At 49.2% G+C, this 23,804-nt stretch overlaps 1 protein-coding gene across 2 annotated transcripts; it reads left to right on the forward strand.

Moving 5' to 3' along the window:
• The first annotated feature begins 1,844 nt into the window (after nt 1–1,844).
• On the forward strand, nt 1,845–19,367 carry SEC14L2 (SEC14 like lipid binding 2). Of its 2 annotated transcripts, none has more exons than XM_075568906.1 (12): nt 1,845–2,071; nt 5,117–5,198; nt 6,052–6,095; nt 7,505–7,567; nt 9,413–9,601; nt 10,934–11,029; nt 11,390–11,450; nt 12,484–12,567; nt 12,802–12,908; nt 13,207–13,346; nt 13,728–13,897; nt 17,296–19,367. In XM_075568906.1, the coding sequence occupies exons 1-12, from the start codon at nt 2,018–2,020 to the stop codon at nt 17,448–17,450; spliced, it is 1,245 nt and encodes a 414-aa protein (XP_075425021.1). In that variant the 5' UTR covers nt 1,845–2,017; the 3' UTR covers nt 17,451–19,367. The 2 variants fall into 2 exon arrangements, with proteins under 2 accessions (XP_075425021.1, XP_075425022.1); XM_075568907.1 differs by lacking the exon at nt 1,845–2,071 and adding an exon at nt 4,750–5,018.
• Nucleotides 19,368–23,804: the final 4,437 nt, after the last annotated feature.

The raw sequence follows: 23,804 nt of genomic DNA on the forward strand, positions 1-23,804 counted from the left end.
GATTCTGGGATGAATCCGGTGCCGGGTTTTTCTGCCCCGTATTTGATTTGGATGAATAACCCCGGTGATTCTCCTATTCTGTCCTCGTGATCGGATTGCTATAGCGCTCCCTGGTGTAGAAACCGTTCTGTCCGATAACCGCTCTTGTCAAACGGGTTTCATATGTGTTCTACTTCACTTTGCATGTACAACGGCAATGAATTCCTTCGCAATTAGTATGGTGACACACCCGGCCGTGCTTGTTAAACGCCCCGTGTCCCCATTATGTCATGTCAAATCTTGCCTCAGTAATATACATTACACGTGGGTTTATTTCCATGTGGAAGATCTTGAGGGATGGAAATTAAAAAAGTGTGTGTGTGTGTGTGTGTGTGTATATAGTTGAGAGCAAAAATCAGTGTATTAATACAAAAAGATCCAACGTTTTGGTCCTCAATATACAGGCAGTCCTCGGTTGTCCAACGGAATCCGTTCTGGAAGTAGCAATGGATAGTGAAAACTGCTGTAAAGTGAGTCCCATGTTAATCAGTGGCGGTGAGCGTTGGATAACGCATCCAGGGGTCGAAAAAAAGCCCATTGGGTTGCATTGTAAAGCGATGCATATGCCATTCGTTGTAAAGTGAAACGTTGGATAACGAGGACTACCTGTAGTGTGTGTATACCCCTTGCGCTGAAGCCCCCTCTAGAATATCCTCCTGGGCATATGGTTTGACTCCCACTTAACATTCGGAATGCCCACTGATACCCTGACATCCAAAACTTATGCCAAACTAGGTGTATTTTACAGGAACAAATCCTCCCTAAGTCTGCTGGTCAGAAAACGTATCGCACAGCAGATGCTAATGCCAATTATCGACTATGGAGACATAGTATATGGCTCAGCACCCCAAACCCACCTTAGCAAACTTGACACCTTCTACAATTCAATTTGTCGTTTTGTTCTCCAATGCAACTACAACACACATCACTGCGAAATGCTCAAAGAACTAGATTGGTCATCACTCCAGTCTAGGCGCAAAGTTCACCTTTCCTGTCTTGCCTTCAAATACTTTCTGGGCAAGCTACCCGCCTATCTGAACAAGCTCCTCACCCCTACCACTTGCAGCACTTATCACCTGAGATCTGACTCCAAAAGACTGTTCATGGTCCCAAGGCTCAACAAAGTATCTGGCGCTCCTCCTCTTACCGTGCACCCCAAAACTGGAACAACCTACCGTAGACTCTCACAGCCGCCTAAATTCACCAGTCTAAATTCTTCCAAAACTAAAGCTGTCTCACATTTTAATCTGGTCTGTTACTGTTACATACGCCTATAATATATATTATCTCTAACTGTGCATGCAATGTCTTGTATATAATGTATACCCTGTTCATTTATGTAACTGTATTTGTAACCATGTATTATTTGTCTTAACTCTATGCCCAGGACGTACTTGAAAACGAGAGGTAACTCTCAATGTATTACTTCCTGGTAAAACATTTTTATAAATAAAATAAAATAAGAATGGAAGAGGTTTACGAAAGACGCCACCAATTGTGTCAGCGCTGAATTTTAACGCACTATTTGCTGCTACGTATATACAGTACTTAGTGACACACAGACTCCATGGCCAATGCTACTGTATATCATTAGTGTTGTTCATAAATACATACGTCCCGCTGCTTGAATTTTAGCTGCCGCCCCCCGGGGTCACGTTTGCAACTCTTATTAGACGCATCTTAAATGATCAGCCATTAGAAAACTGCAGGGGAAGGTGTCGCAGGGGTGAGGGCTTTGTCTTTCTTGGAACTCCACAGCTAACGAGGTACTGTGGCTTTAAGAGAAGCCGGGAGGGTGAGCTGTCCCTTTAAAAGGTGGAGACACGGACCTGATGGGTATAATAACACAGGATGGCTGGTGTCTGAGACAGAGAGTGACAGAGACTGAGAGGGGACAGAGGGACACACCCACGCAGAGAGGAGAGAGAGAGACAGGCTCGGAGGCGGAGTAGAGCGAGAGATAGCTCAGGTGGTCGGGATGAGTGGGAAAGTGGGGGATCTCAGCCCCAAACAGGAAGAGGCCTTGGCAAAGGTAAGGGCAAAAACTCAGCTCTCCCCGCAGAGCATCACTCTCTTAACCCCTTCCTGGCACGTCAACCGCAGAGCGTCGCTCCTTTAACCCCTTCCTGGCACGTCAACCGCAGAGCATTGCTCTCTTAACCCCTTCCTGGCACGTCAACCGCAGAGCGTCCCTCCCTTAACCTCTTCCTGGTACTTCAACCGCAGAGCATCGATACCTTTACCCCTTCCTGGCACATCAACCGCAGAGCATCGCTCTCTTAACCCCTGCCTGGCACGTCAACCGCAGAGCATTGCTCCCTTAACCGCTTCCTGGCAAATCAACTGCAGAGCATCGCTCCCTTATTCCCCTCCTGGCACACAAATCAACCCACAGAGCATCAACCCGCAGAGCATCGCTCCCTTATTCCCCTCCTGGCAGTCAACTGCAGAGCATTTCTCCCTTATCCCCTTCCTAGCCCGTCACCTGTACAGCATCGCTCCCTTAACCCGTTCTTTGCAAATGATCCTCAGAGCATCGCTCCCCTAACCCCTTCATTGCACATCAACCGCAGAGCATCGCTCCCCTAACCCCTTCATAGCACATCAACCGCAGAGCATCGCTCCCCTAACCCCTTCATAGCACATCAACCGCAGAGCATCGCTCCCCTAACCCCTTCATAGCACATCAACCGCAGAGCATCGCTCCCCTAACCCCTTCATAGCACATCAACCGCAGAGCATCGCTCCCCTAACCCCTTCATAGCACATCAACCGCAGAGCATCGCTCCCCTAACCCCTTCATAGCACATCAACCGCAGAGCATCGCTCCCCTAACCCCTTCATAGCACATCAACCGCAGAGCATCGCTCCCCTAACCCCTTCATAGCACATCAACCGCAGAGCATCGCTCCCCTAACCCCTTCATAGCACATCAACCGCAGAGCATCGCTCCCCTAACCCCTTCATAGCACATCAACCGCAGAGCATCGCTCCCCTAACCCCTTCATAGCACATCAACCGCAGAGCATCGCTCCCCTAACCCCTTCATAGCACATCAACCGCAGAGCATCGCTCCCCTAACCCCTTCATAGCACATCAACCGCAGAGCATCGCTCCCCTAACCCCTTCATAGCACATCAACCGCAGAGCATCGCTCCCCTAACCCCTTCATAGCACATCAACCGCAGAGCATCGCTCCCCTAACCCCTTCATAGCACATCAACCGCAGAGCATCGCTCCCCTAACCCCTTCATAGCACATCAACCGCAGAGCATCGCTCCCCTAACCCCTTCATAGCACATCAACCGCAGAGCATCGCTCCCCTAACCCCTTCATAGCACATCAACCGCAGAGCATCGCTCCCCTAACCCCTTCATAGCACATCAACCGCAGAGCATCGCTCCCCTAACCCCTTCATAGCACATCAACCGCAGAGCATCGCTCCCCTAACCCCTTCATAGCACATCAACCGCAGAGCATCGCTCCCCTAACCCCTTCATAGCACATCAACCGCAGAGCATCGCTCCCCTAACCCCTTCCTTGCAGGACACTTTAGCTTCTTACATGCCAAAAACCTGCAGTGTCTCTCCATGAACCCCATATCTACTAAAGGTTTGGGTGCCCATCTGAAGGACTTGTCCCATGGTATATATATATATCCGCTGTTCTCTGTAGGAAGACCAGGACCACAGATCCCACAATGCATTGAGAAGGATGTAGTTTGGATCAACTTGTTCTCTGGTCTTGGATTGGTTGTGATCATTTAGTGGCTGAGACAGATTAGTGGCGGTGATCAGTTAGTGGTGTAAGCTGGTGTGATGGGTTAGTGGTGAGGGCTGGGATGATAGGTCAGTGGTAGTGATGGGTTAGTGGTGAGGGCTGGGATGATAGGTCAGTGGTAGTGATGGGTTAGTTGTGAGGGCTGGGATGATAGGTCAGTGGTAGTGATGGGTTAGTGGAACGGGCTGGTGTGATGGGTTAGCGGTGAGGGCTGGGGAGATAGGACAGTGGTAGTGATGGGTTAGTGGTGAGGGCTGGTGTGACAGATTAGTGGTAGTTATATGGGCTGATATTGATAGGGTAGTGGTAGTTATAGTTTAGTGATTTGGGTAGGTTGTGGCTGAACAGTGATAGCTAAGGAGTTTGGGTTATACATGATTAGTTAGTGGTAGGTTAATGGTTTGGGCTGGTCATGGTACATTAGTGATTGGTTAGTGACAGGTTAAGAGGTTGCGGTTATTGTGATACGATACAGTAGCTTTCATTGGTATTGGATGGGTTGTAGAGCTGGTTAGAGATTTGCAGAGGTGTTTCGGTTAAACCTTACAAGTCTGGTGTAGTCCTGCCATGGTGCTGATTTGAGTTGTGAAAGTTAGAAGTCCTGGTTAGGCTCGGTTTTGGACATGGCGGAGGAGAGAAGCCGGTCTGCTGCTGGACGTTATCCACGGGTTAAGCAAAATGATTATGCAATCAGACTCGTTGGGCAAGTCAGAGAGACCTTGACCGCTAAGGACGCAGTGTTTATGACCTCGGGGCCATCACACACCTGACACACGGGGACATGGGGACAGGGGTCACACAGCTAGTAGAGTGACATACATGCCCCAGGGACATTAATCAGCCCCTATTTCTGAAACCGGCTCCCCTTCCCTCGGGAAGATGAATTGAAGGGAGGCTACATCGTCCCAGACAATGGGAAACCGGCTTCACCGCATACCGTGTAAGGGCCTGAGGGAGAGATCTGTGTGTGACCTTTATCTGATGGACGAGTGTGTGTGACACAGGAGAGGGAGACACATCTGTATCCCTGTAAAGAAGGGCATTTATCTCCATGTGACACAACTACCACTACTTTTTATAAACAGTAAGATGGGAGGATGAATTTAGGAACATAGTTGGACCAACCGCAGTACCTGGAAGATCATTGGGGAGGCCTTCATCCAGCAATGGATCAACAAAGGCTGAAGATGATGATAAGAGTACGCTACCACTACAGTGCCACTGCTGTTGTATAAACCACTGATAGGGGGTCTGCCAGAGAGGTCTCTGTGACACTTGTCCCTTGCTCTGTCCCCAGTTCCGTGAGAATGTCAAAGACCTGATACCCAGGCTGCCCGCTTACTTGCAAGATGACTACTTCCTGCTGCGCTGGCTGCGAGGTGAGCGTGGGGTTAATAAGCTGGGTCACGGGCAGCCCGCCTCCCATCAGATGATGAGGCACCTGGGTACTTGAAATAGAACTTTTATTGTCGTCAGAAAGATGGAAATGTGATAACCGGGTAATCTGGGGGCAGGATCAGCAGCCTTTACCCCGCCCGAGGTATCAGCAGGTATTGGGGCAGGCTGTAAACACCGAGATTAACCCCATCACTGCTGGAGACCTGCCATGTTACATTTGGATGTTTTATGGGCAGAGCTCAACGAACAATATCCTATCTAATTGGGAAGTCTACCAAAGAGAGGAGGTAGGGAGTGGACAGGTGATAAGCCATCTCTAGCTCCAAAGACAAGGGCATTCAGGGACAACGAGGCTGAGCTAGTATCTCTCGCCCCTACATGTGACATCTCCCACGCAGACCGTGGCAGAGATCTGAGCTGGCACTGGGGTTATCTCTCACGGCCGCAGAGCCTGGCACCATGGGGATGCCAGATCTTATAAAATGTTTGCCATAATAAAATCCCCATACATCAGATTGGTAACATTACAGGGAGATTGACAAAGGTCAGTTATTACCGCTGATAAAACATTAAAAAAAATCCCCTTTTATGCACTAATTTCAAAGCTGCTGTTAATTAATAATTACAAGTAAATCTTCACTTGGCAAGAATGGAATTGTAATAAAGGGAAAGCACTTAGCCCTGTAATAAGGAGACATGTTGCTTCAGCATAGAATGAATTGACCTGGAAAGGACCCTGATAACGGGTTATTGGTGACACATGAATGGGGAGGCAGTGCTGCAGTACAGTATATCAGATCCCCGTGTGTCTAATCTCTGGTCTCTCCCCCTCAGCTCGGTGCTTTAACCTGCAGAAGTCGGAGAGCATGCTACGCAAGGTGAGGACTTTACTCAGACAGGAGCACAGATAACACAGGGGGGGACTTTATCCCCTGCCCCCCGCCCTACTGCTACCACACCTGCACACTCACACAGGCACTGATACTGTACATACACATACTGTATACACACAGGCAGGCACTGATGCTGTACATACTGTATACACACAGACACTGATACTGTACAAACATATTGTATACACACACAGGCACTGATACTGTACATACACATACTGTATACACACAGGCAGGCACTGATGCTGTACATACTGTATACACACAGACACTGATACTGTACAAACATATTGTATACACACACAGGCACTGATACTGTACATACACATACTGTATACACACAGGCACTGATACTGCACATACTGTATACACACAGGCACTGATACTGTACATACACTTAATGTATACACACACAAACTATATATACACACAGGTGTGTATTTGTGGGTGTATTGTGTGCTCATTTGCATGTCATTTCCCAGAATCCCTTGCTGCAGTGGAAGCACTGTATGCTAGGTGATAATGGTGAAAGGCAGGGTTGCAGACCTGTCTAAGACATGTGAATGTTCTCACAAGTGATATTCTTTATTGAGAGGCAGAATTTCAGCTGTGTGAAGCAGGCAGGTCCACACAAATCTCGAGGACGAACTGGGCATGAAGGGATTTCCAGAGAGGGCACACAGAGCCACCCCTTGTTTGTATGCTCTCTCTGTAAGTCCCTTCATGCCCAGCACGTCCCCGAGGTTCTGACATTCTGCCTCTCAGGAACGGGAACTGGCTAAGTAACTTGCGAGTCTCCATTTAATAACTGGATCACTCGGACTTCCCTTCTGCATTTATGGCATTATTGGGGCCGTGACCACACATAGTCCCCTTTTAACTTTTTTGTTCTGAGATGTTCTCTCTCTGCGGTTCCGGTTCATCATACTTACTTCCTGTAAAAAATATTGTGCTGAAGCGGTCTGATCTGATCACGGGTCTGTTCACGATCATGCTGTGTGGTTATGTATAGTCATGGGATGTCCTATTCCATTGCATACATTCTCTCACCGGCCGGTCAAGACAGGGGCAGGGCTTATTTTTGCCCCCAAACCTCTCTAGCATCCAATTGACCAATTGTCTAGCATTGTCTTGCTCATTAGATCAGTTAGACGTTTATTTCATTTATATATGGCATGCTTTGGTATCTTGATTTCCAGAGACTGTTTTAAATTGTGTGTCCCTAGATGTTGTTAAATACATTTACAGTTCTTCATATATGCTTATTTTCTGGGGGGGTTTTCCATATATTTCCTGTCCCTTGGCACCGTCAGGGGCTCTGATTATAGTCTCTATCTCTCTCTATCTCTCTCTCTCTATCCCTCCGTTCTCACCCTGTGCGTCTCCTTGTGCAGCATGTTGAATTTCGGAAGCACATGGACGCGGACAACGTGCTGGAGAAATGGCAGCCCCCGGAGGTGAGTGTGCGACCGGAGCGTGCCCACAACCCTTCCTGTGTGCCAGACAGGATCCCCCAACTCCCGCAGTGTACCATTCTGTGCCGCCCTATACCAGCCGAGACCCACCTGACCAGAAAAGCGCCACTGCCACCTTCTACCAATTCCCTGTGCCCTTTCTCGTTAAAGCAGGGTACCCCCTCTCTGTGCCAATTGGTGCCACCCACTCTCCCATCAAGGCAAGCCACCCTGTGTATGGTACAGCACCCCCTCGCCCCCCATGTCCATCTCCTTTTTTTAAAGAGACAGACCCCACTTAATGTGTGAAATACCTGTCCAATTTTGTATCATTTTTCCCTGTGTATAAATCCCCTTAACCCCCTCACTACATACGGCAGGGAGCTGGTTACACACATCCTTAATTAGGGGCGGCCAACTCCAGTCCTCAAGGGCCACCAACAGGTCAGGTTTTAAGGATAGCCCTGCTTCAGCACAGGTGGCTCAGTTGTTGACTCGCTCTATCCATATCAGGGTGCCACTCACAGGGTGCCTGGATAGGAAGGTAATATCTCGGCAAGTAATAGGCACTCGCAGGCATCAATTACAGCATGCAAATGGTTTTATTCACTACATCAACGTGGCACTTCATCAACGTGGCAGTCCCCATAAGAGACCTTTCTCACGTGGATGTCGTAAATAGAACCGTTTGCGTGCTCTAAATCAGGGGTGCGCAAACTTTTCTGTCTGCGCCCCCCCCTGCCTGCTCTCCCTCCCCCTCCTTACCTTGTCTTTGGTGTCAAATGATGCTGCGGGGTCACGTTGCCATGGCAACATGACGTCGCGTGATGACGCGTCGCTGAAGACAAGGTACGGGAAGTTGCGGCGGCCTCAAGCGATTCCCCCGCATTTCATTTAAATGCCTTGGGGAAGGGCGCGGGGCCTCTGCAACCGCCGCGGCCCCCCAGAAAAATCTTGCGCGCCCCCCCGCCACTTTGCGCACCCCTGCTCTAAATGATGCCTGCGAGCGCCTACTACTTCCTGAGATTTATATATTCATTTGTGTGGTCACAGGATAAAAGGACGCCCAAAAGAGGTGAAACACAGCCCTATTTACACATTCCTGGGAGGGGTGCACACACACACGAGCACACACACACGGGTACCCGCGCGCGCACACACACGAGTACCCGCGCAAACACGGGTACACGCGCACGCCTCTCTGAGAGAGTTCTCAAGAGGGCTTTCCAAAAAAAAAAATCAACTGCGGAATATTTTCATGAGGACACTTTTTTTGGGACGGGGGGAGGGAAGAGGGAAGCTGTCCCCTTGGTCACAGCCCTCGTGAGATAAACAGAGGCCGCAGGGTGGTGATTTGGCTCTTACACAGATCTGCAAAATCCTTTCTACTGATCCTCTAACAGAACCGGTTCCGTATGGGGATATGTCGGCTTCATGTTAACTCTTGCCCTGCCAGGTACTCCCTATCACAAACACATATATATATTTATATTAATTAAATATTGTATAAACGCCTCTACAATGAGGTTCCATATCAGGCACGGTACAGCTACTTTTGTAAAGCACTTCACACACTCACACCCTAGTTCCTTATACTCACCATCTCTTGCACACTTGCGCTAGTTTCTCACACTGCCTCTTGCACATGCACACCCTAGTTTTTGACACCCTCTGTTTCGAACCGCACGAACTGCTTTTCTCGCCCCCTTGGGGCACCATTCACGAGTGTTCGTTACTCTGTGATGTCACTCCCAGTTTAGTGAGTCAGGCCCATCGTCCCACGTACTCTGTGTTTCCTTGTACCTGACCCCTGCCTCACCCCCTGAGCCTCTCTCTGCCTCCCCGCAGGTGGTACAGAAGTACCTGTCGGGGGGAATGTGCGGGCACGACCGGGAGAACTGCCCCATCTGGTACGATGTCATCGGGCCCATGGACCCCAAAGGGCTCCTGTTCTCCGCCTCCAAGCAGGACCTGATGAAGACCAAGATGCGGGACTGTGAGCTTCTGCACCAGGAGTCCCGCGCCCAGTCTGAGAAGGTGACTGCCCCAAAACAAGTCACCCCGGCTAAGGGGGAGGCATCCCTAGGACACCAAGAGCTCTCCATCAGTGTTCACAGCACTGCTATTTTTCAAATACCAATTTCACTTAACCCCTTTGCTGCCAGCAGGTGCACAACTGGCAGCAGCATGGTTAAAATTGGCTCACTCAGCCGGGTGGAATCACGTCAGACCCCAGTGATATTACTCAGTTACAGGTAACACAGGCTTGTGAGCAGAGACACAGAGCAAGTGTAAGTGGTCCAGGCTGAAATTGTGGCCAACTCTACTTTCCTCTCGCTCACGAGTTGAGTGCGGTGGAAACGAGAGCGACTGTTTTCACAATCGTCCTTTATTACTAGACCAATAGATACTCAGGAGATGGGGTTACCTTCTGCGCGTCAAAGTTCTAAAGGAGTAACTGTGTTACTAACCGGATACTAAGGCACTCTGAAGTTGGTTTAGCCAAGTGGTCTCTTTCACTAGATCCTGCAGAAATGGACCCAGAATTCCCTGAGAAAGATTGGGGAATATTTGACGGTTCCATTCCCAATAATTTTCATCATCATTTTTATATATATTTTTTTTTTACATGTATTCATTTGAAATTATTATTATTATTATTTTTATATATATATATATAGAATGTTCTCCTGTAATATTAATAATATTGTATCATATAGAAAAGCGGTTACTTGGTTTTAAAATCAAAGTAATTTTCTATGAAAATGTGATCAGTGGTCTGGGCTTCCATGTAGTCGTGGAAATGTATTATGTCTTCGTGGGATCCCCATAGAAATGTACTGTATGAAGAGGTAAAAAGGTTGAAATTCACTGGTTTAGCCAATGACATAAGGCCCCGTATGAGTTTGTGTCACGGCTAATGATGCAGATACTCAGGAGTTATGTTACCATAATGGTGTAAGCTGATAGTAACTCATCTCCCCTTACTAAACCCTCTCTCCAAAGCCCTCCAAAGTCACCCACCTCATAGATCCAATTTACACCACTGTCCCCACTGTCCGATCCATCACCGTGCCACCGACCAGATTAAATCCAGAGACCTGACCCTAACCGCTGTCCACCACCCAAGAAAGCTCTTAAATGCTCCCAACCCATAGCCCGGTCCATAATGTTTCTTCCCCTGCCCACCAACCAAACGCGTTTTACTAACTATTGTACAGCGCTCTGGATAAGGGCACTATCTAAATGTTGTTAGAAATAAATTAATCTCCTGAGTGCGCGGCGCTGAGTGATACAAAACCCTGGTGGTGTGCGTTGCTCTTTGGGTAGACCCTTTTGTGTTTGAGTAGACTTTTGCTCTCTTTGCAGCTGGGCAAGAAGGTGGAAGAGGTGGTGATGATCTATGATGTGGAAGGGTTGGGGTTGAAGCACCTTTGGAAGCCTGCGGTGGAGCTGTACGGAGAGGTGAGGGGCAAAGTGGGGGCATTCATGAGCTGGTATTTGGAGCGTCAGCGAGATGGTTATTTCCACTGACTGAAAGGCTGGGCTTGGAGGTTCATAAAGCATCAGGGTTTGGTGGGTTAAGAAGGGACTGGTTGGGGGATCCATGGACTGGTTTAGAGTTTGAGGGTCCAGGAGCAGGTCGAGTGTTTGGGGGATCCAGAGGCTGGCTGAGAGTTGGGGGGGGGGGGGGGGGGGGTTCAGGTCATATGCGTTTTGGGGATTTTTAATAATGGGAGTGTCCAGAACTAGTTTTTGGGGTCAGGGTCTGGAATCAGATGGGTTTTTTATGTTGTTGTTGTTAATGATCTGGGTTTTGATCAGGTTCTGACGATGTTTGAAGACAATTACCCAGAGGCTCTGAAGCGGCTCTTTGTGATTAAAGGTGAGACTCATGGCGGTCGCGTGTCTGAGTACACAATGCACATGTTACTACGGAAACACGCTTGCAAGCCCAAACACAGGGAAGTGTCCCAGAAGGCAAACGGCACCGAGGTGCAAACTTATTGTGCACATAATCAGTGCAATGTCTCTTCAATGCCAGGAACATCTAGGGCAGGGTTGTCCCCCTCTGGTCTTCAAGGGCCACCAACAGGGCAGGTTCTAAGGATCAAAGGGGTTGTGCTTCCAATTAGTGCGTGGTAAAGTAGTAACAACTTCTCATCCTTGCAGCTACTGTGTATAGGAGCCCTCCCAGCTGCTACAGATTCCACCGAAGATTGGTACATTCAACAAGTAAAGAGGAAGGAAGCAGAGACTTACAGTTCAGATATAGTGAGATGAGTGGGTTGGTGGTACACCGTGCCAATTGCCGATCAAGACGCTGGAAGTAAGGTGTCCTCGGACTCCATGTCCCGCGCGCTGTGACCAGCTGTATGTCGACGGTTGTTCCATACTTCTGGGTTGCGTCTCCCACAGTGATTTTCTGACGTGCAGGAGCCCGGCGTGTCTCCAATAGGCTCTGCCGGGTATTACGGCAGGCACTGAACCTGATCAGCTGGCGGTCTGAACGTCTTGATCGGCAATTGGCAGTGAACCCCCGACCCACTGATCTCACTATATTTGAATTTTAAGCTTCTACTTACTTCCTTTTTACTTGTTGAATATACAAATGTTACTTAACTCTGGTGCCCTCTGTGTTTTTTCTTTCAGGTTCTAAGGATATCCTGCTTCAGCACAGGTGGCCACTGATTGGGCTACCTGTGCTGAAGCAGGGATATCCTTAAAACCTGACCTGCTGGTGGACATTGAGGGCTGTAGTTGGCCACGCCTGCTCTAGAGCTAATACTTTCTATGGTTTGCTCAATGCCATGCCAGGACATCTCATTACAAACTCCCAGACACGAGCAGAGACCCCGCAGGACACTGCAGCTGAATCTTTCTGCGTTACTCTCTCTCATTCTCCCCCTTTCTCATAGCTCCGAAACTCTTCCCAGTGGCTTATAACCTCATCAAACACTTCCTGAGCGAGGACACCCGCAACAAGATCATCGTGGTGGGGGGTAAGGAGAGGCGGACGGAGGGGGATGCGTGTGTGTGCGTGGCAGAGACACGACATGCACGGTTTGGGGGCAGTCAAAATTGTACTGAAGGTGCAGTGCCGTTTTGCAATACAAATTAGAGTGTAAAATAAAGTGTACTGCTTCTCTCCCACTTTTGACTTCTATGAAAATACATGTTTGGTTTGTGCTGGAGAGCCTTGGCTGAGGAGCTGACACTCCATTTGCTTTCTGCAGACAACTGGCAGGAGGTGCTTAAGAAATATATCCCACCGGAGGAGCTGCCCAAGTATTATGGGGGGAGCCTGACGGACCCAGACGGGGACCCCAAATGTACATCCAAGGTAAAAGGGGGAGGCGCATAGAGACGGAGATTCACTAACACACAATAATACACACGCACAGAGACTGCTACACAGACATTAATACACACGATACACACAGAACGCACAGACGCTGATGCACAGCATGGACGAACATATACAACTATCCATAAATGTCTGCACATACATGCTCACATGTGCAAAGGGGCACAGACGCACACATGCTTACACACTGCTCATCTTGTGCGTCTGAGGATTGGGGAGTGTGTCTGGGAGGGGCCCGGCTGAGATTCTCCCACCCTGCAATCTCCGTTTGCAGATTAACTACGGGGGCGACATCCCTAAGAAGTATTACGTGCGGGATCAGGTGCAGCAGAATTACGAGCACAGTGTGACCATTAGTCGGGGATCCAGCCAACAGATGGAGTATGAGATCCTATTCCCAGGCTGTGTGCTGAGGTGAGGGGACGGGGTGACGAATGGGAAGTGGGAGTCCCGCGTCATACCCTACACAGGCTGATGAGAGCGGTGGTCAGAGTGCGGTGAAACACGGTGACGTGTCATATCCCTACAGGACAGGGGGCTGTGTGACAGTGACGTGTGTCATATCCCTGTGTGGCACAGTGACGTGTGTCATATCCCTGTGTGGCACAGTGACGTGTGTCATATCCCTGTGTGGCACAGTGACACATGTCCCTCCTGCAGTACAAACACTTGTCATATCCATGAGGGACACCCTAACGGGTGGCAGAGTGGCACATGTCAAAACCGGTCAGGAGCTGTTGTGGTGGTGGCAGTGCACCCTTGGAGTGGTGTGACCCGTGTTCCCTCCCCCCTCAGGTGGCAATTCCAGTCAGACGGGGCAGACATCGGGTTTGGGGTGTTCCGCAAGACGAAAGCGGGGGAGAGGCAGAAGGCCGGGGACATGATCGAGATGCTGCCCAACCAGAGATACAATGCTCACATGGTGCCTGAGGACGGGAGCCTGACGTGTGCTGAGCCTGGGACCTGTACGTGTGCCAGGGGGGAGAAGAGGGCAGCCCAGCCAGGGAGGGATGTGATGGATCACATATAGGACTGCCCATCGCCTTCCCTACATACACTGTGGAACACATCCCCCTCCTGCGTTTATATACACTGTGGTACACATCCCCCTCCTGCGTTTATATACACTGTGGAACACATCCCCCTCCTGCGTTTATATACACTGTGGAACACGTCCCCCTCCTCCTGCGTTTATATACACTGTGGAACACATCCCCCTCCTGCGTTTATATACACTGTGGAACACGTCCCCCTCCTCCTGCGTTTATATACACTGTGGAACACACCCCCCTCCTCCTGCGTTTATATACACTGTGGAACACATCCCCCTCCTCCTGCGTTTATATACACTGTGGAACACGTCCCCCCCTCCTCCTGCGTTTATATACACTGTGGAACACATCCCCCTCCTCCTGCGTTTATATACACTGTGGAACACATCCCCCCCCTCCTGCGTTTATATACACTGTGGAACACATCCCCCTCCTCCTGCGTTTATATACACTGTGGAACACATCCCCCTCCTCCTGCGTTTATATACACTGTGGAACACATCCCCCCCCTCCTGCGTTTATATACGCTGTGGAACACATCCCCCCCTCCTGCGTTTATATACGCTGTGGAACACATCCCCCTCCTCCTGCGTTTATATACACTGTGGAACACATCCCCCTCCTCCTGCGTTTATATACACTGTGGAACACATCCCCCCCTCCTCCTGCGTTTATATACGCTGTGGCACACATCCCCCTCCTGCGTTTATATACACTGTGGAACACATCCCCCTCCTCCTGCGTTTATATACACTGTGGAACACATCCCCCCCCCTCCTGCGTTTATATACACTGTGGAACACATCCCCCCCCTCCTGCGTTTATATACGCTGTGGAACACATCCCCCTCCTCCTGCGTTTATATACGCTGTGGAACACATCCCCCTCCTGCGTTTATATACACTGTGGAACACGTCCCCCTCCTCCTGCGTTTATATACGCTGTGGAACACATCCCCCCCTCCTGCGTTTATATACACTGTGGCACACATCCCCCTCCTCCTGCGTTTATATACGCTGTGGAACACATCCCCCTCCTGCGTTTATATACACTGTGGAACACATCCCCCTCCTCCTGCGTTTATATACACTGTGGAACACATCCCCCTCCTCCTGCGTTTATATACACTGTGGAACACATCCCCCTCCTGCGTTTATATACACTGTGGAACACATCCCCCTCCTGCGTTTATATACACTGTGGAACACATCCCCCTCCTGCGTTTATATACACTGTGGAACACATCCCCCTCCTGCGTTTATATACGCTGTGGAACACATCCCCCTCCTCCTGCGTTTATATACACTGTGGAACACATCCCCCTCCTCCTGCGTTTATATACACTGTGGAACACGTCCCCCTCCTCCTGCGTTTATATACACTGTGGAACACATCCCCCTCCTCCTGCGTTTATATACACTGTGGAACACACCCCCCTCCTCCTGCGTTTATATACACTGTGGAACACATCCCCCTCCTGCGTTTATATACACTGTGGAACACATCCCCCCCTCCTCCTGCGTTTATATACACTGTGGAACACATCCCCCTCCTCCTGCGTTTATATACACTGTGGAACACGTCCCCCTCCTGCGTTTATATACACTGTGGAACACATCCCCCTCCTGCGTTTATATACACTGTGGAACACATCCCCCTCCTCCTGCGTTTATATACGCTGTGGAACACATCCCCCTCCTGCGTTTATATACACTGTGGAACACATCCCCCTCCTGCGTTTATATACACTGTGGAACACATCCCCCCCTCCTCCTGCGTTTATATACACTGTGGAACACATCCCCCTCCTGCGTTTATATACACTGTGGAACACATCCCCCTCCTGCGTTTATATACACTGTGGAACACATCCCCCTCCTGCGTTTATATACACTGTGGAACACATCCCCCTCCTGCGTTTATATACGCTGTGGCACACATCCCCCCCTCCTCCTGCGTTTATATACACTGTGGAACACATCCCCCTCCTGCGTTTATATACACTGTGGAACACATCCCCCTCCTGCGTTTATATACACTGTGGAACACATCCCCCTCCTGCGTTTATATACGCTGTGGCACACGTCCCCCCCTCCTCCTGCGTTTATATACACTGTGGAACACATCCCCCTCCTGCGTTTATATACACTGTGGAACACATCCCCCTCCTGCGTTTATATACACTGTGGAACACGTCCCCCCCTCCTGCGTTTATATACACTGTGGAACACATTCCCCTCCTGCGTTTATATACACTGTGGAACACATTCCCCCCTCCTCCTGCGTTTATATACGCTGTGGATCACGTCCCCCCCTCCTCCTGCGTTTATATACGCTGTGGAACACGTCCCCCCCTCCTCCTGCGTTTATATACGCTGTGGAACACATCCCCCTCCTCCTGCGTTTATATACACTGTGGAACACGTCCCCCCCTCCTCCTGCGTTTATATACGCTGTGGAACACGTCCCCCTCCTCCTGCGTTTATATAAGCTGTGGAACACATCCCCCCCCCCCTGCGTTTATATACACTGTGGCACACATCCCCCCCTCCTGCGTTTATATACGCTGTGGAACACACACCCCTCCTCCTGCGTTTATATACGCTGTGGAACACACCCCCCTCCTCCTGCGTTTATATACGCTGTGGAACACGTCCCCCCCTCCTCCTGCGTTTATATACGCTGTGGAACACGTCCCCCTCCTCCTGCGTTTATATAAGCTGTGGAACACATCCCCCCCCCCCCTGCGTTTATATACACTGTGGCACACATCCCCCCCTCCTGCGTTTATATACGCTGTGGAACACACACCCCTCCTCCTGCGTTTATATACGCTGTGGAACACACACCCCTCCTCCTGCGTTTATATACGCTGTGGAACACACACCCCTCCTCCTGCGTTTATATACGCTGTGGAACACGTCCCCCCCTCCTCCTGCGTTTATATACACTGTGGAACACGTCCCCCCCCCTCCTGCGTTTATATACACTGTGGCACACATCCCCCCCCTCCTGCGTTTATATACACTGTGGAACACGTCCCCCCCTCCTCCTGCGTTTATATACACTGTGGAACACATCCCCCTCCTCCTGCGTTTATATACACTGTGGAACACGTCCCCCCCTCCTCCTGCGTTTATATACACTGTGGAACACGTCCCCCCCCCTCCTGCGTTTATATACACTGTGGCACACATCCCCCCCCTCCTGCGTTTATATACACTGTGGCACACATCCCCCCCCTCCTGCGTTTATATACACTGTGCTACCCGCCCTCAGCAGTTACCCGGAAGTCCCTCTTTCCTCCCCAGATGTCCTGCGCTTCGATAACACGTACAGCTTCATCCACGCCAAGAAACTTGGCTACACCGTGGAGGTCCTTCTGCCCGACCGCAGCTCAGAGGAGAAGATTCAGCAGCTGGAGAACGAGATGGAGAACAGCCTCAGCCTCGCGGGGGATCCTTAAAGATGGCACCCTCCCTCCTAAGCCACTACGAGACCCTCAAACCCACCCGTACGACAGAACATGCGTGTAACAAACGTGTCTTGTGCTTTTAAGTACCCATCCATGCGACAGGACATGCATGTAACACGTCTAGTGCTTTTAAGAACCTGCTGGCAGCAGTCATGTTGCTCTAAATGCAATAAGGCACTCAGTGGTTAGGTTATCCTATAACTCTTGGGGGCCATGCATAGCTCCTGGGTGCCTTATTGATTTTGAATCAGGGACTACAAGGCTAAGATGTATCATCCTGGCAGCTGCATTTTGCTTTGAAGGAGGAGAGCAGAGCAGTTTGTTATTGCTTATGACCCAACAATGAACATGCTGCAGCATAAAACTGTACTGAGTACATACTTGAAAGGCCGTGCATATGAAACACAGCTAAATCCCACTTTGTACCCATATACAGAGACCCCCCCTAATGTGGGATGGCCTCTTCCATTATTATGGGTTAGCATGCAAAGACCCCACTCTATGGTCTGTGTGCTGGGGCTACCATTGAATGGGAGTTGTTTTTGTTAGGGGGGAAAGACATACACGGCGCCATTATAAAGTGTTGCATGGGCATTTACAGGGAAGTTATCCCCTCCCGAACATAAACGGCTGCTTTACTATCAGAGTTCAACCTTTGGTATAATTTAGCCTCAAGAAATGACGTGTACACAGACAGAAATGTACATTCCATGACATGAGAGAAAATGTGTTTACTTAGCAGGAGGGCGGCCATCTTTGGATTTGTGATGTCATCTTTGGCACCGAGCACGAGGCTGCATCGCACTGGGATTCACCGATAACCCGGCCGTCTCACAAACCTTCACTTTCCTCTCTGCTTCGGTGTATACAGTATAAATCCAAAGGAATTTTTTTCCCCCCTTATGAGATATCATTGGATGATATGACACTGGGGTTTTTTGTTTGCCTTCCTCTGGATCAATATACTGTAAGTACGGATATAGGATAAAGTATCTGTTGCCTAAATTTAGCATAGGTTGAACTTGATGGACGCATGTCTTTTTTCAACCTCATCTATTATGTAACTAGGACAGGCTGGTACTCTTCCAGAAGAAAAATGAGTAATGAAACAAACTTATACATGACATCACAAAGCAGAAATGGTTGCCCCACTGCCACCAATAGAAGGATGTCTCTATCATTTAAGGATTGCTTTTGTGTGGTCCATGAATATATTTTGAAACCTCCTGAGGTTTTGGTTATAGGGGGCGACGGGTTGGAATTCCCACGTCTGTGAGTACGATTCCAGTCTGAGCTGTTTACTCTCTGTAAATCAATGTACTGTACCTGCGCTTATTCACCTGTCATTTTGATGAACATGTATCATTTACATTCCCCTCCGTGCAGACTAGGGAAGCAGAGTTCCAGCCCGGGAATGGCTGCACCGATGCTTCTGCCATAGAATTGTGTAGAGGTTTGGAATGGGAAGGATTTATAGACAATGTACGTGTACAATTAATAATAATAATAATATATGTATGTATTCCAATCACTCAGATACACTGTAATATTTAATACCCAAACCTCTAGCAATAATACAGCGTGACATTTCCTCTGCAGTTCCCTGTGCTGAGAGTGGGAAGGGATATAGAGGAAGCTGCGTAAGCAATAAGGCACACTGGAGTTGGGTTACCATAAGGCACAGTGACTTAATGGCAACCCAACTCCTGAGTGCCTTAGTGCATTTTAAATCGGAAATTGCAGGGCCCATATCTTTAAGTGATAATTAGCATTATAATGCATCTTGGGGGTTGGGGGGGGCACAGCTTACGCCTTACAGCGGACCCCCCTTACTCTTGCTACTTTGCAGTTTCCTGATGTCTTATTTTTTTATGGAAATGAATAAAATCAGCTTGCGAGTTTCTCGGACACCTCTAGGACATGTGTCATTATTCTGCCATTTTAAGGGCCCGAGCACCACTGGTTTATACTGGGAGGGGAGCGATGGTGTAGTGGGACGTTCAGTATGCCTAATACCCACCAAATCACCTAATATCAAACACATCTAGGACGTGTGCATGAAGTCAGAAAAACCCTCGCAGACATGCACCCATGGGACAAGTATGCATGTGTGAAGAGCTGGGAAAATCTATGGGATGTGCTGGGGTCTTACACTGGGAGTCCCTCTAGGACATCCAGGTATGTGATACCAGTAACACCACTAGGACATATGCATGTGTGCTTCAAAAGGATTAACTCTAGGACGTGTACTGTATATGTGTTACCAGTAAAACCTCTAGGACATGTGTGTGCTCCCCGCTAGAATTTTTTTTCCAGTGAACCCCTAATGAATAAATCTTATTACCGACTCCTCCTCAGACTGTCGCTAACAGAGCCGTGTGACCGATCGCAAGCAGTGTCGTCTCCTGAGCTCGCAGGGTTAACACACGCTTAATAAGGCCCCAACTGCCCCTCAGTGTGTGCAGGCAACATGGGGGGTATAGCTGTCACTCACTGCGGGAGCTTCCAAAGTCACGTCCCACAATGCATTGCCTCTGTGGCTGCAAAGCATTGTGGGGAGTGACTTTGGAAGCTCCCGCTGTAAGTAACAGCTGTACCCCCCACGCTAAGGGGCAGTTTGGGGCCTTACTAAATGCGCAGCCCCCACTATACTACCTGGGAGCCGCCATTACAGATTTTTTCGGACCAACCCCTTGGAGACCTCACGAGCCCCTGCTGAGAATCACTGAGCTAGGATATGTAGGTGTGCATTACCAGTAATACCTCTAGGACATGTAGAGTAGGTGCAGGTTACCAGTAATACCTAGAAAATGTAGGTGTAGATAACAATATGTACCACTAGGACATGCATGTTACCAGTGACACCTCTAGGACGGGTGCACAAACTGGGGGGCGCGCCGTGGTTACAGAGGCCCCGTGCTTCCCCGAAGGCATTTAAATTAAATGCCGGGGACCGCGTGAGGCGTCTGTAACTTCTCTTAGGCATGTAATATAGTAAGCACAGGCGCGTTGCGCGTGCATTTAGTGCCTATAGGCCAAACGGTGACGCGCACGGCTCGGAGGCGTGGCTATGACGTCACAACGATAGGCCGCACTGTGATTGGCTCACAGTGTCACGTGGCACGGCAGCCGCTCCAAAATACACTGTCCATGCTGTGTTAATCCGATGGGTCATTAGCCTCTGCAGAAATGTCACTGAAACGTGTCAGCTTGTACCCGGCTAGTTTAAGGCCTTGGCCAGGCTCCCCGCTGGCGTGCTGAGGCCTTGCGGTTGCTTGCCCTACGTGCCGTCTGGGGGCGGGACAGTGACGTCACAGAGCTGGTTCGCCCTCATTGGGCGAACCGCTCACGTGACCGGCCCTGCACTCCGGCAAGCGCGTGAATTTAAAAATCTGCTAAGACCTACGCTTCCGCGCGCTTGCGGAAGCGTAGGCGAGCCCCTACTAAAGCCGCTCTAATTGCGACTGTAGGGGCTCAGTGCCAAGCATGAGCGAGCGTCAGCACGCTTCAGCGAGCAAGCGCTTACCATGGACGAGGCCTAAGGCAAGTTTTAGAATACTCGTTGTCTCGTCTGTACCTCTAGGATGTGTGTACACTGTGCATCCACGTCAGGACATATAGCTGTCTGTGTATACTGCCAGGCAGTGCCTAGGACATACTTGAAAACGAGAGGTAACTCTCAATGTATTACTTCCTGGTAACACCTTTAATAAAGAGTGCCGCCTCCAGGTCACGTGCTGTACACGGCCAGGACATGTAGCCCTGTCCCTCCCCCTCTTTCAAACCTGGAGCCCTGTCTGGCCCGCAGGTCACGTGACCCCCGGCTTTGGCCCCTGATTGGCGGAGCTCTCTGCACGGACAATGCAGGGAGCGTCTGACAATTCCACGCCCCGACCTCTGGCGCAGAGTCCAAGGGAATGTAACTGTGCTGTCCTCTTCCAGTACTGTTACATCCACCCGGCCCCCCCCCCCCTCACCCCAAATAACGGTGCCACTGCACCCCTATCGCGCTACACTCTCTAATATTCCAGTACTGACCCCCAAAACACACCACTACACTCTGCTATTCCAGTTCTAACACCTGCTAAATAACCACTGCACCCCAATCCTGGTGTCCTCTGATATTCCAGTATTTATAAACCCCCCAAATAACGGCCACAGACTCCTATACTGTTACATTCTCTCATATATCAGTACTCACCACAACATATCACGATCTCTGCTATTCCAGTACTGACATCCCCAAATAACTTGCACACTGCACCCCACATACCCCCATCCTGTAGTACACTACTATTCCTGTACTGACATCCAAACACATCACTACACTCTGCTATTCCAGTACTGACATCCAAACACATCACTACACTCTGCTATTCCAGTACTGGCCCCAATCACTAAATACATACTCTGCTATTCCAGTACTGACATCCAAACACATCACTACATCTCTGCTATTCCAGTACTGGCATCCAAACACATCACTACACTCTGCTATTCCAGTACTAACACCTGCTAAATAACCACTGCACCCCAATCCTGGTGTCCTCTACTATTCCAGTATTTATAACCCCCCAAATAACGGCCACAGACTCCTATACTGTTACATTCTCTCATATATCAGTACTCACCACAACATATCACGATCTCTGCTATTCCAGTACTGACATCCCCAAATAACTTGCACACTGCACCCCACATACCCCCATCCTGTAGTACACTCTGCTATTCCAGTACTGACATCCAAACACATCACTACACTCTGCTATTCCAGTACTGACATCCAAACACATCACTACACTCTGCTATTCCAGTACTGACATCCAAACACATCACTACACTCTGCTATTCCAGTACTGGCCCCAATCACTAAATACATATATCTGCTATTCCAGTACTGACATCCAAACACATCACTACATCTCTTCTATTCCAGTACTGGCATCCAAACACATCACTACACTCTGCTATTCCAGTACTGACATCCAAACACATCACTACACTCTGCTATTCCAGTACTGACATCCAAACACATCACTACATCTCTGCTATTCCAGTACTGACATCCAAACACATCACTACACTCTGCTATTCCAGTACTGACATCCAAACACATCACTACACTCTGCTATTCCAGTACTGACATCCAAACACATCACTACACTCTGCTATTCCAGTACTGACATCCAAACACATCACTACACTCTGCTATTCCAGTACTGGCCCCAATCACTAAATACATATATCTGCTATTCCAGTACTGACATCCAAACACATCACTACATCTCTTCTATTCCAGTACTGGCATCCAAACACATCACTACATCTCTGCTATTCCAGTACTGGCATCCAAACACATCACTACACTCTGCTATTCCAGTACTGGCATCCAAACACATCACTACACTCTGCTATTCCAGTACTAACACCTGCTAAATAACCACTGCACCCCAATCCTGGTGTCCTCTACTATTCCAGTATTTATAACCCCCCAAATAACGGCCACAGACTCCTATACTGTTACATTCTCTCATATATCAGTACTCACCACAACATATCACGATCTCTGCTATTCCAGTACTGACATCCCCAAATAACTTGCACACTGCACCCCACATACCCCCATCCTGTAGTACACTCTGCTATTCCAGTACTGACATCCAAACACATCACTACACACTACTATTCCAGTACTGACATCCAAACACATCACTACACTCTGCTATTCCAGTACTGACATCCAAACACATCACTATATCTCTGCTATTCCAGTACTGACATCCAAACACATCACTACACACTACTATTCCAGTACTGACATCCAAACACATCACTACACACTACTATTCCAGTACTGGCCCCAATCACTAAATACATACTCTGCTATTCCAGTACTGACCCCCCCCCCCAAACAAATCACTACACTAGTATTTTAGTACTAACCCCCAAACACATCACTACATCTCTGCTATTCCAGTACTGACCCCCCCAAACAAATTACTACAGTCTGGTTCAATTCCCGGTGTCGGCTCCTTGTGACCTTGGGCAAGTCACTTTATCTCCCTGTGCCTCAGGCGCCAAACACATAGATTGTAAGCTCCACGGGGCAGGGACCTGTGCCTGCAAAATGTCTCTGTAAAGCGCTTCGTAAAACTAGCAGCGCTATACAAAAACATGCTGCTATTATTATTATTATATTACTGACCCCCAAACACATCACTACACTATATGCCAGGGGTGCGCATACTAGGGGGGGGGCGCGGCTGTTACAGCAGGCCTGTGCTCTTCCCCACAGCATTTAAATTAAATGCCGGGGGAGGCGCGAGGCCTCTGTAACTCACCTGC

This window comes from Ascaphus truei, chromosome 13, assembly GCF_040206685.1.
Source record: "Ascaphus truei isolate aAscTru1 chromosome 13, aAscTru1.hap1, whole genome shotgun sequence".
Lineage (NCBI taxonomy): Eukaryota > Metazoa > Chordata > Amphibia > Anura > Ascaphidae > Ascaphus > Ascaphus truei.

What these genes read in the sequence shown, in the direction of transcription:
- SEC14L2 (XM_075568906.1), top strand. Translation starts at nt 2,018, where the DNA reads ATGAGTGGGAAAGTGGGGGATCTCAGCCCCAAACAGGAAGAGGCCTTG. An exon ending in CAAGATCATCGTGGTGGGGG is followed by an intron (nt 12,568 to 12,801) that starts GTAAGGAGAGGC and finishes TGCTTTCTGCAG; the next exon opens with ACAACTGGCAGGAGGTGCTT. An exon ending in TTCCCAGGCTGTGTGCTGAG is followed by an intron (nt 13,347 to 13,727) that starts GTGAGGGGACGG and finishes CTCCCCCCTCAG; the next exon opens with GTGGCAATTCCAGTCAGACG.